The 11301-nt window shown below is 66.0% G+C and overlaps 3 protein-coding genes across 11 annotated transcripts; 2 read left to right on the top strand and 1 right to left on the bottom strand.

The window, feature by feature from the left end:
• Positions 1–709: 709 nt before the first annotated feature.
• On the bottom strand, positions 710–5945 carry LOC112988671 (lysosomal membrane ascorbate-dependent ferrireductase CYB561A3). 5 transcript variants are annotated; one of them, XM_026109306.2, is made up of 7 exons: positions 5181–5945; positions 4028–4129; positions 3105–3310; positions 2826–3034; positions 2594–2748; positions 1844–2000; positions 710–1578 (listed from the first exon to the last, which is right to left on the bottom strand). In XM_026109306.2, the coding sequence occupies exons 1-7, from the start codon at positions 5456–5458 to the stop codon at positions 1555–1557; spliced, it is 1131 nt and encodes a 376-aa protein (XP_025965091.2). In that variant the 5' UTR covers positions 5459–5945; the 3' UTR covers positions 710–1554. The 5 variants fall into 5 exon arrangements, with proteins under 5 accessions (XP_025965091.2, XP_025965092.2, XP_025965093.2 ...); XM_026109307.2 differs by lacking the exon at positions 4028–4129; XM_026109308.2 differs by lacking the exons at positions 4028–4129; positions 5181–5945 and adding an exon at positions 4595–4729.
• Positions 5946–6066: 121 nt separating this feature from the next.
• Positions 6067–8783, top strand: TMEM138 (transmembrane protein 138). Of its 2 annotated transcripts, XM_026109309.2 has the most exons (4): positions 6067–6200; positions 6297–6468; positions 7928–8003; positions 8242–8783. In XM_026109309.2, exons 1-4 carry the CDS (start codon positions 6073–6075, stop codon positions 8352–8354), a joined length of 489 nt encoding a protein of 162 aa, XP_025965094.1. In that variant the 5' UTR covers positions 6067–6072; the 3' UTR covers positions 8355–8783. The 2 variants fall into 2 exon arrangements, with proteins under 2 accessions (XP_025965094.1, XP_064369472.1); XM_064513402.1 differs by lacking the exons at positions 7928–8003; positions 8242–8783 and having other exon boundaries at positions 6297–6690.
• A 693-nt stretch (positions 8784–9476) lies between these two features.
• TMEM216 (transmembrane protein 216) lies at positions 9477–11083 on the top strand. Of its 4 annotated transcripts, none has more exons than XM_064513398.1 (5): positions 9478–9578; positions 9708–9809; positions 9918–10010; positions 10262–10463; positions 10624–11083. In XM_064513398.1, the coding sequence occupies exons 1-5, from the start codon at positions 9566–9568 to the stop codon at positions 10877–10879; spliced, it is 666 nt and encodes a 221-aa protein (XP_064369468.1). In that variant the 5' UTR covers positions 9478–9565; the 3' UTR covers positions 10880–11083. The 4 variants fall into 4 exon arrangements, with proteins under 4 accessions (XP_064369469.1, XP_064369468.1, XP_064369471.1 ...); XM_064513401.1 differs by having other exon boundaries at positions 10619–10765; XM_064513400.1 differs by having other exon boundaries at positions 9522–9578; positions 9788–9809.
• Positions 11084–11301: the final 218 nt, after the last annotated feature.

Below are 11301 nucleotides of genomic sequence, written 5' to 3'. Positions count from 1 at the left end.
GACAGCACCAGGGGGATCCAAGCTGGCAGGGATGGACTGGTCCCCTCAGGGAGGGGGATGGGGCCAGGGGATCCAGTCAGCTTCATGCTCCAGCACGAGTGTGACTGCACTGGGGGGAGGAAGGAAGCTGCTGGTCCATGAGCCCTTGCGAACGGTGCCTGACTGCGTGCCGTGAAAGGAAACCACAGGGCTCACATGGCCCCAGGCACGAGGCCTGGAGGAGGTTCTGGAAAAGGGAGGAACGGGAACTGGGGCGTGGGCAGAGCCTGGAACCATTGGCTGATGCCAGGGCCTGCCCTGGCCCAATCTGTGCTGGTCCCACAGCGCCAGGGGGCTGGGGGAGCCGCATTGAGGGGCCATGCTGGGCACAAGGGCCTAGGGATGAGCGCTGGGACAGGGCCTGCTTGAGTCCCAGATGCGGGAGGAGCTCCAGCTACCAGCAGCAGAGGGGAGGGCCTGTACAAGCATGAGGGCCAGCACAGAGAAGAGCCAATCCCCCCCACCAGAGGGGACGTGTCTGCCGGGGAACGTGGCACCCAGGCCTCCCGGCTTGGCTCAGCTCTGCCCTAGTTCTCCACCTGCCTCCCCTGGGCCAGGCCCAGACGCTGGCCCCAGAGCAGCGGTGGAGCACCAGGTCCACTCCCTGGGCACCCATCTCTCCTGCCCTCGCTCCTGTGGCCCTGGTGGCACCAAAGGATGTGACAGCAGGTGCGTTGCAAAAGCCAGTGGTTTATTACCCTTCCAGCATGACGTTCAGAGACTGCTCCCACCACCCACCCCTGCAGGGCAGATGGGGAAGGAGCAAGGAGCCGCTGGCTGGAGAGATGCAAGCAGCCTGACAAGGCATGGCACAGGAGCCGTGGCAGCATGCTGGGACCTGCCCCCCTCCATCCCTGTTGCCCTGAGCTGGGCCCCCTGCCTCGCAAACACGTACTGAGCAGCAAGATGGCTCCGGGCCCACAGGAGCCCCCGGGGTGCTGCGCGTGTGGTGGGAACACTCTGTTGGTGGCTCCTTGCATGACATGGCCCTGACAGGTCTGGCCCTGCACATGGGGCCCAGACCAGGCTCCTGGGGGCGGCTCGGGGGCAGCCAGCCCAGCGCAGGCCGAGGCCCAGGCTCTGGGGCCAGCCGGGCCCTGCAGGAGCTGGCTCAGTGCGCTAAGCAAGGATGAGGACGGAGTGGCGGGAATGGTCACGCTGCAGCTGGCTCTGTACCCGTCTCGATACCCCTCACCCTGCACCTCCCGGGAACCATCCCTGAGGTAGGCGACAGGCTGGGGCCAGCCCAGGCAGGAGGCAAAGGACGCGGCACAGACCTGGGTCTGTCCCACTGGCACGGCCTGCCCTCCACAGGGACGTCGTCTCTGCCACAAGGGAGACGACCCCCTTTCTCCCATGGGCAGGAGGGCTAGGCAGCTCCGGCACAGGCAGTGGGAGCGCCCGGCGAGGGGGAGGCGGCGGAGCGAGAGCGGGGCCAGCGTGGTGAGCGGGGCAGCGAAGGGATCGGAGAGCTTGGGGCTGGCGGTCCCAGGAGCGCGGTGTGACGCGGAGGCGTCAGCGCTCGGCGCTGAGCAGGGGCTGTGGGGAGAGTGTCTGTGAGCTGGGCACCTCTGTCCTGGTGCCCCTGCCCACCCTGGCAGGACCCCACCGTCCCAGCCCACCCCCAGGGGACCAGCCTGCCGGGGCTGTGAGGGGACACGCGTCCCAGAGCTCAGGTCTCCAAAGCCACCCTGTGCCCTGTGCTGGGCAGTGCCCTGCATCCAGCCCGTGCCCCACAGCAGGTGTCGCTGCCTCTGTGCAGCGCGGGGGAATCGCAAGCGCAGCTGCTGGCTCCCGCTGGTACCTGGTGAGCCTCCACCGAGTCTGGCTCCGGGCGCTTCCAGTCTGGCCTGGCCAGGGCCCACAGCACCAGCACCCCGAAGAGCAAGATCAGGAGGCCCAGCGTGTTGGCGAAGACGGCCTCAGAGGGCAGCTGGCTGTACGCTGTCGTCCCGTTTTTCCTTTGGGAGAGAAGGTAACGCTCACCTCACCCGGGGCAGCCCGGCCCCACCACGCGCTGCCCTCGGGTGCAACGTGGTGGCTTCTCGTGCCGTGGCAGGAACAACCCTGCTGTCCTGATGGCCAGTAGCGCTGCTCCAGGGCCCCTCTGTGACTGTCTGACCCCGGCCCGTGCTGGACACCCAGCTGCCCCGAGGCGCCCCTGCAGGGAGTGGCCAACAGCAGGTTCCTAGGCAGCGGCGTGGGTGTACCCGGCAGCCCGGGGACAGATGAGGCCAGAGGTGGGGGCCAGGGATTTAAGACCTACCAAGAGCCTTCCTGGACGTGTTCAGTCTCCACCTCAGCTCACAGAAACCATCACCCACCCTGGCATCCTGCAGCAGGGAGCTGTGCAGGGTAACCCTGTGCTAAGGGGGAAATTGCTGCCCCTGCTGCGGCCTAGTGCCACTTGGTGCCACATCTGCTGGCACTGAGAGATGACGAACAGCCTGATCCCCTCTTGGCCTCTGCTCTTGCAAGGCCTTTCCCCTAGCCTGGTCCAGAGGGCCCCACGTGCCCTCCCACCACTGGCCACGTCCCGAGCGGTGACACTCACAGGCTGAAGAAGAGCTTCTCGTTGATGCCCGACACACACGACACCATGGCCAGCGTGAGGATGGTGGAGCCGAAGAAAACGTGGACGGGCTTGTAGAGGGCACGGAGCCAGGCGGGGGCCCAGGGCAGCAGGAAGGAGACGAAGCCGGCAAGCCACTGCAGGGATGGGTGGCCAGGAGTCAGTGGAGGTGGCGCGGGGGCCGGGGCTTGGCAGGGGCTGGCACAGCACCCACCTGGCAGGAGAAGAGCAGCACAGTGGCCAGGCCCAGCCAGCTGTGAAGCGAGTACATGTTGGGCGTCCCTTGGGCGTTGTGGAAGCTGAAGACGGCCACCAGCCCCAGGACGGCGAGGCCGAAGGCCACCAGGGCCAGGGCGCCGTGCAGCACCTTCCAGGGGAACTTGGGGCCACTCCAGGAGAAGGGCAGGCGGTACACCAGGGCCGCTGTGGGGGCAAGAGGTCAGGTGGGGTCGGCGGGCGCCGCAGCCAGCCCTGCCCGCGCCGCCCTGCTCACCTGCGCCGTACAGCACCACCATGCCCGTCACCATCAGCACGGGGTGCCAGTTAAACATCTGGGCGCTGCCGTCCCAGGCGAAGCCACCGCGCCACCGCTGGCACCAGGCGCTCACGAAGGCCACGCACACGGCCCCCAGGCCGCCAAGCAGGGCGCAGAAGGGCAGGAAGGGCAGCTCCAGCATCCCTGCTCCGGCGGGACAGTGCCTGGGAGAGCAGGGCACCCGCTGAACCTCTCCCCTGATCACAGGCACCCGCCGGGGAGGAGCCAGCCCGAAAGGGGAACTGGCCACTCAAGCGCTGCTCTGAGAGGCAGCTGCGAGGAGGGGGTGGCTGCCAGCCCCACCGCTGAGTGGGCCGGGGAGGACACACAGAACCCAGAGCTGCATGGCAGGGGACAAGTGCAACGTGACACCTGCCCCTGCGGAGCCCTGGCCAGGGCCTCAGCAGGGCGGCAGGGCGTTCGGGGCCCTCCTGCGACCCCAACACCCCCTCCAGCCTCCATGGCACCCACAGCAGCACTCGCAGCCCCTCGGCACTCCCACCCTGGCTCCCCTCCACCCCCACATGTCTGTATCCCCAGCACCCACCTGCACCCCGCTTCCGACACCGGGGTTGCCGACTCACGCAGCCCCTCCGCCCCCCTCCCGCCACGCCAGCCCTCAGCCCACCTCCTCTGCCAGCGTCGGGGACCCAGCCAGCCCTGCGGTGTCACCCACAGAGCCCCACAGCCCTGCCTTGGGGTGCAGGGAGAGGCCAGCAGCCAGGCAGCCCTCGGGGGACTGCAGGACTCTGCTGAGCGAGCAGGCGACTGGCAGGGCTGGGGCTGCGCACATTTGCATAGTGTTTTGCATCTGCCTCCACAAATAGAGAGTTCTGCCCCGTCCTCCGGGCCGTCTCCATCCCCGGTGGGGAGATGCTCACACGCTGTGACAGGCGCAGCTGGGCAGCACGCGGGGAGCAGGCGTCGCTGCCTCCGCGCAGCGTGGGGGGATCGCAAGTGCAGCCGCTGGCTCCCGCTGAGGCCTGGCAAAACTCATAGCAGCACCACTCGCAACACACTAGCAACACGCCGGGCCAGGGTCGCGCCAAGAGGAAGGGGGCGGACACAGGGGGCCCCAGCATAACTGAAAGCTGAGCGAGGAGGTGCAGCCGGTGCACCGGAGCCTGGAGTGCAGCAGCTCTCAGAGGGCAGAGACCCCCGTCCAGCCCCGTGGGGACACGAGCCCAGGCCCTGGGAGCCGAGCCAGGCGCCGCCGCTCCCGGCGCGGAGAGACGGCGCCTCGCACCTCCGTGTGCGCTCGGCCCCGCCTGGCGGCCGCTCTCCACCACCCCCAGGGCGCCGCGGGAAGGGGGCAACGGCGAAGGCCGCATCCTCAAAGCCCCCAGGCCAGCCTGGGAACACGAGGCCCGGCCCCACGGCTGCCCCCGAGCCCGGGACAGGGCCACGGCGGCCTCGGGCCCAGTTACGCCTGCGCCGCGGCCCCGTACCTCAGGCCGGCGCGGGGCATGCCGGGCCACCACCCCCGCGCGCGGGAAGCGGGGCCACCGCCGCGGCCGCTCTAGCCGGTCGTCTCGGTGCCGCCGCCGGGCCCGCTGCCTCCCGCCACAGAGCGCGCGGCAAACCCCGCCTAGAGAGGTCCCTCACGCGCTTCCTCTACCCGCTCACTTCCGCCACCGCCTCAGTGTCTGGGCCGTTTCCATAGAGATGGAAGATGGCGGCCGCAGGTGGGCGCGCCGCCGCTTGCAGGGACACGGGAGGGGATGGGGGACCCAGGGATGGGGACACCACCGGCACCGGCAGGGCGGGGGACACGGAGGAGCTGCGACCCACCTCAGCCCGGGGCGGCTGCGCGGGGAGAGCCGTGGGGAGTGGGCCTGGGGGGGCCGGAGGCGCCGCTGCCTGCTCAGGCGCTGGGGGGTTGGAGGGGCCGCCGGGGGAGCCCGGGGCTTGGAGGGGAGTAGGGGGCCGCGGGGTGACTGGGGATGCTGCCCCCTTTTGCCCTCCCCCCAAGGAGACGAGGGAGGCCAGGAGCTTCGTGGGGAGAGGGCTATAGCGGATGGGGGTCTGCCTCACCTGTGCTCCTTGGGGACAAGGTGCTGCTCTCGCAGGGTGGTGCAGGCCCGGCCTGGCCGGCAGCGATGGGAAAGCCGTGCAGGGGGGCTGCGTCTCCTCACTCGGCCCTGGACAGCCCTGCTGCTTTGCCGTGTCGGACTGGGTGCCGGGTCCCGGAGTGGGGCAAAGGAGAGCGGTGCTGGGTCGCAGCATGCCCAAACCTGCTCCCCTAGCACAGCCTGCCCAAGACTGCCCTTGAGGCTGTCTGCAGCTCTGGGATGTGGCTTCCACTCCCTCATCTGTCGTGACTAGTGTGAGCAACCTGCCTGGACTGTCTTCCCAGCTCTGCCCCAGGGCTCATGCATCTCCCTCATCCCTGAATTTCTTTCCATCTGTTTCCCAAGATTAGGGGCTGCTGTAAGGCTTAAGAATGGGAGAGAGAGACTCGATCTGAGTGTGCTGCACAGTGAGAGAAAACCGAGCGGAGACAGCTTATTCATAAGGGCCCCAGCTTGCAGAATAAGGGCAGGAGCACAGCTCTGCATAGGAAGCTGTGGGCCTCACTGCTTGGGGTAGAGAACTGGGAGGCTTGTTGCTGTGTGTGCGCAGCATGAGAGGAGCCAGGCAGGTTGTTCCCTGAGCTGGGCCTGGCTGCAGAAGTGCAGAAACCAGCAGGCTCCTCTTTGGATTTCCTCACTGTGGGGTGCAGGAAGAGCTGAATGCTGTGTCAGTTGTGGGGTTTCTGTCTGGCCCTGCTGAGCTATATCTCTGCTCCCCTTCCAGGCCCCAAGTCCTGGCTGTAGGGAGAGGCAGTGGTACGAGAGGCGACGCTGAGCCCCTTGGCTCCGGAGCATGAGCTGGCCCTGCTGCTTGGGATGCCGGGGCTGAGGGCTTGCACCTCTGGGAAAGGAAGATGCTCCAGACCAGTAACTACAGCCTGGTGCTGTTCCTGCAGTTCCTGCTGCTTTTCTACGACTTGTTTGTCAACTCCTTCTCTGAGCTGCTCCGCACGGCTCCTGCTGTCCAACTTGTCCTCTTCATGTGAGTGCCAGCAGACCTAGAGGGTGAGCGGGGGGACAGGAGGGCTGGGGTCTCCCGTACCACAAGGGTGCTTACGACGTCTCTCCCCTCCTGCAGTATCCAGGACATTGCCATCCTCTTCAACATCATCATCATCTTCCTCATGTTCTTCAACACCTTCGTCTTCCAGGCCGGTCTGGTCAACCTCCTCTTTCACAAGTTCAAGGGGACCATCCTCCTGTCAGCAGCCTACCTGGCGCTCAGCATCTCCTTCCACGTCTGGGTCATGGTAGGCTGCGATTGGCCCTGGGCTGCCGGCTTCCCCCAGAGGACATGCCGACAGGCCACTGGTCCCCTCGCTTTGCTGACCACAACCCCTGGCTCCCTTCAGCCCCTCTCCCATGTGCTGGGCAGCAGGGGAGGGCCAGAATCTCCCACCACACATTTTGTCCTGCACAGTTTGCAAACAGCTGCTCTCCCGGGTGATTTGAGGAAGACTCAGCCTGTGTGAGCAGCTTTACAGTAGGTGGGTGAGTGTCTCTGGGAAAACCCTCTGCTCCCAAGAGGGCAGTGAAGCAGCGGGAGATTTAGCAGTAGAGACAGGGGAAATCTTCTCTCAGCCTCTAGCCACGACTCCCCCTTCTCGCTATTCCTTGTCCCCATGCAATTGCGTGCCTGCCACTGGCCACAGTTGTTGGGCTTGTAGGCTGCAGCAGTGATGCAGCAGACGTTCCTGAGCCATGCTCAGCCCAGGAGGTGAAGGGAGGTCACTGGAGAGGCAGGCACTGGTCTGTGAGAAGCGTGGACCAGCCTGAGGGCCTGCTCAGTGCTTGCCCTGACTAGAAGGGAGCTGCCACATCCCAGCCCCCTCCCTGGTCGACCTGCTGGACAATCCTCTTTCCCCACAGAAAGCCCTCTGGCTCCAGCTCTGTGCTGGCACACGCTGCCATGGGTAATCTCCAGCCTGAAGGCCATGAGGGCAGCACCTGGTATTACCTGGGATTAATCCCCAGCAAATGCCAGTGCTCAGGGGCTGGCTGCAACCCCCCACCCGCTGGTATCAGGCAGCACAGCGAGCTGCAAGAGTTCCCTGCTCATCTGAGAAGCATCTGCCCTTCTTCCCCTGGCCTTAGCGCTCCTCTGTCCCAGGCACCAGACCCTGAAAGGAGTAGCCCACAACCCCAGCTGGCCCCTGAACACCCTCCTGCATAGCCCCAGCTGTCCCAGGCATGGGGCAGGACAGCGCCCCAGCTCCAAAGGTGCTGTTGCCACCCCGCTTCCGGAAGCACTCCGATGCCTGGGGCAAGTTAGTGCTCAAGGGCTGGGAGCTGCCGAGTGCGCAGCCGGGCTCGTGCTGCCCACGCATCATCCGGGCAGGGGATTGACAGGGATTTGCAGGGATCTGGAGTCTGAAGCTAGAATAGGTCCTGGCTTGCTGTTTAAATCCCCTGAGCTGCTTAACCTTTGGGGTAGGGGTCTGCTCCCGGCCCCAGGCTGCGGCTTGGAGCCAGCCACTCTGCCCATGGGTTTTTGCCCAGGCAGTGACAGATCTTGCTCTCCCCTGGTGGGGAGACCCTCGAGGCAGCCACAGTCCTCAGGGCACAGGGACAGCCCTCTCCCGCTGACATCCCCCACGCACCGTGCTGGGGGAGTCAGAAGTGCAGGGTGCAGATCTCACAGCCCCCAAGCAGTAACCCAATGGTTATTTCTTGGCCATGACATCCCACATGTCTGTCTGTCCGTCTCAGAACCTGCGGTGGAGAGACTCCAGCCGCTTCGTGTGGACCGAAGGCCTGCAAACGCTTTTTGTCTTCCAGCGACTGGGTAAGGGCTCACCTTGGCAGGGTGCTGCCTGCCTCACTGGCTGCGCTGGGGCGGCCCACAGTAGCCCTGGACTGGGCACGCAGCTTGGCACCCACGTTGGGGTGGTTGGGGGGGGGGGGCGTATCATCATCGGAGGCACCCAGACCCCCCCAGGAGTCTGTGGGACTCAGCTCTGGAGGGAGGGAGGTGGGGGTGGATGGTCCTGCCAGCCCAGCCCTCACCTCCCTCCCTCCCCCAGCGGCTGTGCTTTACTGCTACTTCTACAAGAGGACGGCAGTGCACCTGGGCGACCCCCTCTTCTATCAGGACTCGCTGTGGCTGCGCAAGGAGTTTGCTCAGCTCCGCGGCTGACGGCTCTGCTCGGGCTGTCAGCTGCCTGCCACCTCGCCTCAGCATCCACAGGCAGCTCCTGGGGCGAGCAGCACGCTTGCACGCAGTATCAGCTCTCGCCCATGCCAGCTCTGCTGGGGTCCCCTCCATTCCTCCTCATCCGTGGGCCCAGCTGCTGCCTCGCTGGGGATGGATCCACGAGGCCGGAGGGCTCGTCTAGGCCCTGTGACTCCAGCCCAGACATGTTCCTCCTCTTCCTTCTCCTCCTCTTCCTGGGAACCTGCCCTTACACCTGCTCCAGCGCGGCTCACTCCAGTGGCAGCAGGAGCTGCAGGATGCATGCAGCAGGCCCAGCCATGCAGTGGGAGGGCTCTGTCCCAGCATTACATCCCCTGCTGGGACTTAGGAGTTTTTGTAAATTATAAAGAAATAAATTGGCTGTGTTTTCCAGAGGCTGTCGTGTGTCTGTATGCCACAGGCACCCCCGGCCTCTCCTGTTCTTTTCCTCCCTTGGACTGTGATGCCATGTTGACAGCAAGCTTTGTGGGCGGCTGTTACAGAGGGAACTGAACTGATAATGTTACTCGCTACCCAGGCCCCGGCTAGCTAGACGGTGTGTTTTCAGCCAGAAAACAGGACTGTTTGCACCTTGCAACGCCCCCACAGGGTTGTGCAGGCCACGGGTCCCAGCTGGGGACACTCAGACTGAGATAGAAGCAGCGTGGACTCTGGGTGGCACTGGTTGATCCCTGAGCTGTCTCATGCAGAGCTGGGAGGGTGGTTGATGCGGCGCCTATCCAAGAGCTGGTGAGATGTGACCTCTCCGCACCTGTCCCCAGGCACAAGAGCAGCTTCCCCGTGGCTGCATTGGGAACGAGGGCTGTAGCACATGTGAGAGCGAGAAGGGCAGTGGCCCCAGGTGGCTGGGGGAACGCAGGGGCGAGCCGCTAACCCGTGAAAACATAGTTTCCCTGCCAGTCTTCGGGCTCCGCGAGGAAGCGCTTGAACAGAGGGCTGCCAGGGCTCCCGGTGGTGCTGCGAACAGCCGCCGGCGCCCCCTCAAGCCCGGAGGGCCGGGCCGGGGCCGCGAACCCACGGCTCAGAGGCCAACCCCCCCCCCCCCCCCCAGTCCTCCTCGGCCATAGAGGGGGCGGAGAGAGCGGCCCGGCGCATGCCCCTCCGAGCGCTCCCGGGAGCGAGGGCGGCTGTGGCGGTCTCCATGGAGATGGAAGATGGCGCCCAGGAGTGAGTGCAGGGCCAGGGCCGGGGCCTGGGGGGCGGTGGCGGCGGGAGCCGGGGGGACGGCGGGGGCCGGGCCGGGGGGCGGCCGGGACTGGGGGGCGGCCCCCGCCGACGGCCGGCGTGTGCCCGCAGGCCGGCAGCGCTCCTCGGCGCCGCTGCAGATCCTGCTGTTCCTCAACGGCTGGTACTGCGCCACTTACTTCCTCCTGGAGGCCTTCATCTTCGTCTACAAGGGTGAGCCCGGCCCCCCCGGCCCCCTTCCGGCCCCCTCCGTGTGCGGGGGCCGTGGCGGCCCAGGCGCGCAGGTGCCAGCCCTGAGGGCGGCGGTGGCTGTTCCCGCAGTCCTGCTGCTGCCCTACCCCTCCGCCAACCTGGCGCTGGACGTGGTCATGCTCTTCCTCTACCTGGGCGTTGAGGCCACCCGCATCTTCTTCGGTGAGTCCTGGCGTAAGTAGGCAGTGGGGCCTCGTGTGCAGGGCGCTCCAGCCCTGCGGGCCACCAGGGCCTGCTCCGCTGACGGGGCTTTGTTCAGGGCCCCACCCAGCGGGAAGCGCCGGGGCTGCAGTAGCACTGTTTGCTGCACCCTCCCATGGCGAGGTCCCGGCTGCGGGTGGGGGGGTGGGGGTGCAGTACCCTTGCGCTGCGTGAGGCAGAGGCATGGGCTGCGGTAACAGTGTGCCGTGCAGGGTCGAAGGGCAACCTGTGCCAGCGAAAGGTGCCGCTCTCCATCAGCCTGGCCCTGACCTTCCCAGCGGCCACGATGGCGGCCTACTACCTGCTGCTCCAGACCTATGCCTTGCGCCTGGAAGCCATCCTCAATGCTATCCTCCTGGTCTTCTACACTGCGGAGCTGCTGCTGGGTGTTCTCACGCTGGCCTCCTTCTCCAGGTATGGCGGCGGCTGCCCGAAGCCGGGCCATATGGCGCAGGGAGAGAAATAACCCCCCCCCTCCGGCATGGTAGGGACCAGGCAAGGCAAGCCGTGGGGCTCAGCCCCTGCCCTGGGGGGCCTGCTGATGTGGCCCTGTCTTCCCTGCTCTGCAGCACAGATTCATACTGAGGCACAGCAACATGTGGGACAGCATGGGGGACAGCAGGGAGCCTGTGGCAACGCTGGCAGCTCTGTTGCCCGGCCTGCACCCTGTCCCGGGCTGGCGACGGCAGGAGGGACGGAGCTGTGCCACTGGGCTGGCCCCACTCTGGTGTGCTCGGGGCACTGAGCCAAGCCCACGTCGGCGCTGGCAGGCACCTGTGGCTTGGCCTGGGCCAGTGGGCGGCCGCGAGGCAGAGCAGCCTCCACCCTGAGTGTTCCTCTCCACTCCACCTGCAGCATGCGCAAATAACTCGCCAGGCAGCGCCCACCCTGCTGCCACCCGGGGCTCTGACCCCACGTGGCGGGACCCAGACCCAGGGCTTGTGACACACAGGTCAGCTTGAGATACGGAGAATTATTTTTTTCTACGGCATCCTCAGAATAATTTACTATTTTCCAATAAATATTTATTTTTACCTGGTGCCTGGGCGTGTAGCTTCCCTCAGGGCAGCAGGCCGGAAATGAAGCACTCACAAACTTCCTGCGCCGCACCCCGCTGCCTGTGCCAACTCCACCCCGTGGGTGGCTGCCCCATGGTGCTGCCTGGAGCCAGCACAGGGGGGCAGGAGGCAGCATTATGAGTCACCCTGGGCCCTAGCTGCACAAACAAGCCAGGCCTGGGGGTGGGGGTGGG

The sequence above is a fragment of the Dromaius novaehollandiae genome, chromosome 5 (genome assembly GCF_036370855.1).
Source record: "Dromaius novaehollandiae isolate bDroNov1 chromosome 5, bDroNov1.hap1, whole genome shotgun sequence".
NCBI lineage: Eukaryota > Metazoa > Chordata > Aves > Casuariiformes > Dromaiidae > Dromaius > Dromaius novaehollandiae.
Note: the sequence above shows the minus strand (reverse complement) of the source record. Positions and strands in the feature narration are given on the sequence as shown.

Excerpts from the sequence above, each read along its gene's own strand:
- LOC112988671 (XM_026109306.2), bottom strand. The coding sequence starts at position 5,458 with ATGAGGGAGTGGAAGCCACATCCCAGAGCTGCAGACAGCCTCAAGGGC. Across the intron at positions 4,130-5,180 it reads CTTGTCCCCAAGGAGCACAG|GCCTCAGCGGGAGCCAGCGG; the intron begins GTGAGGCAGACC and ends GAGTTTTGCCAG. Across the intron at positions 3,035-3,104 it reads GGTGGTGCTGTACGGCGCAG|CGGCCCTGGTGTACCGCCTG; the intron begins GTGAGCAGGGCG and ends TTGCCCCCACAG.
- TMEM138 (XM_064513402.1), top strand. The coding sequence starts at position 6,073 with ATGCTCCAGACCAGTAACTACAGCCTGGTGCTGTTCCTGCAGTTCCTG. Across the intron at positions 6,201-6,296 it reads GTCCAACTTGTCCTCTTCAT|TATCCAGGACATTGCCATCC; the intron begins GTGAGTGCCAGC and ends CCCCTCCTGCAG.
- TMEM216 (XM_064513398.1), top strand. Across the intron at positions 9,810-9,917 it reads CTTCATCTTCGTCTACAAGG|TCCTGCTGCTGCCCTACCCC; the intron begins GTGAGCCCGGCC and ends CTGTTCCCGCAG. Across the intron at positions 10,011-10,261 it reads GGCCACCCGCATCTTCTTCG|GGTCGAAGGGCAACCTGTGC; the intron begins GTGAGTCCTGGC and ends TGTGCCGTGCAG.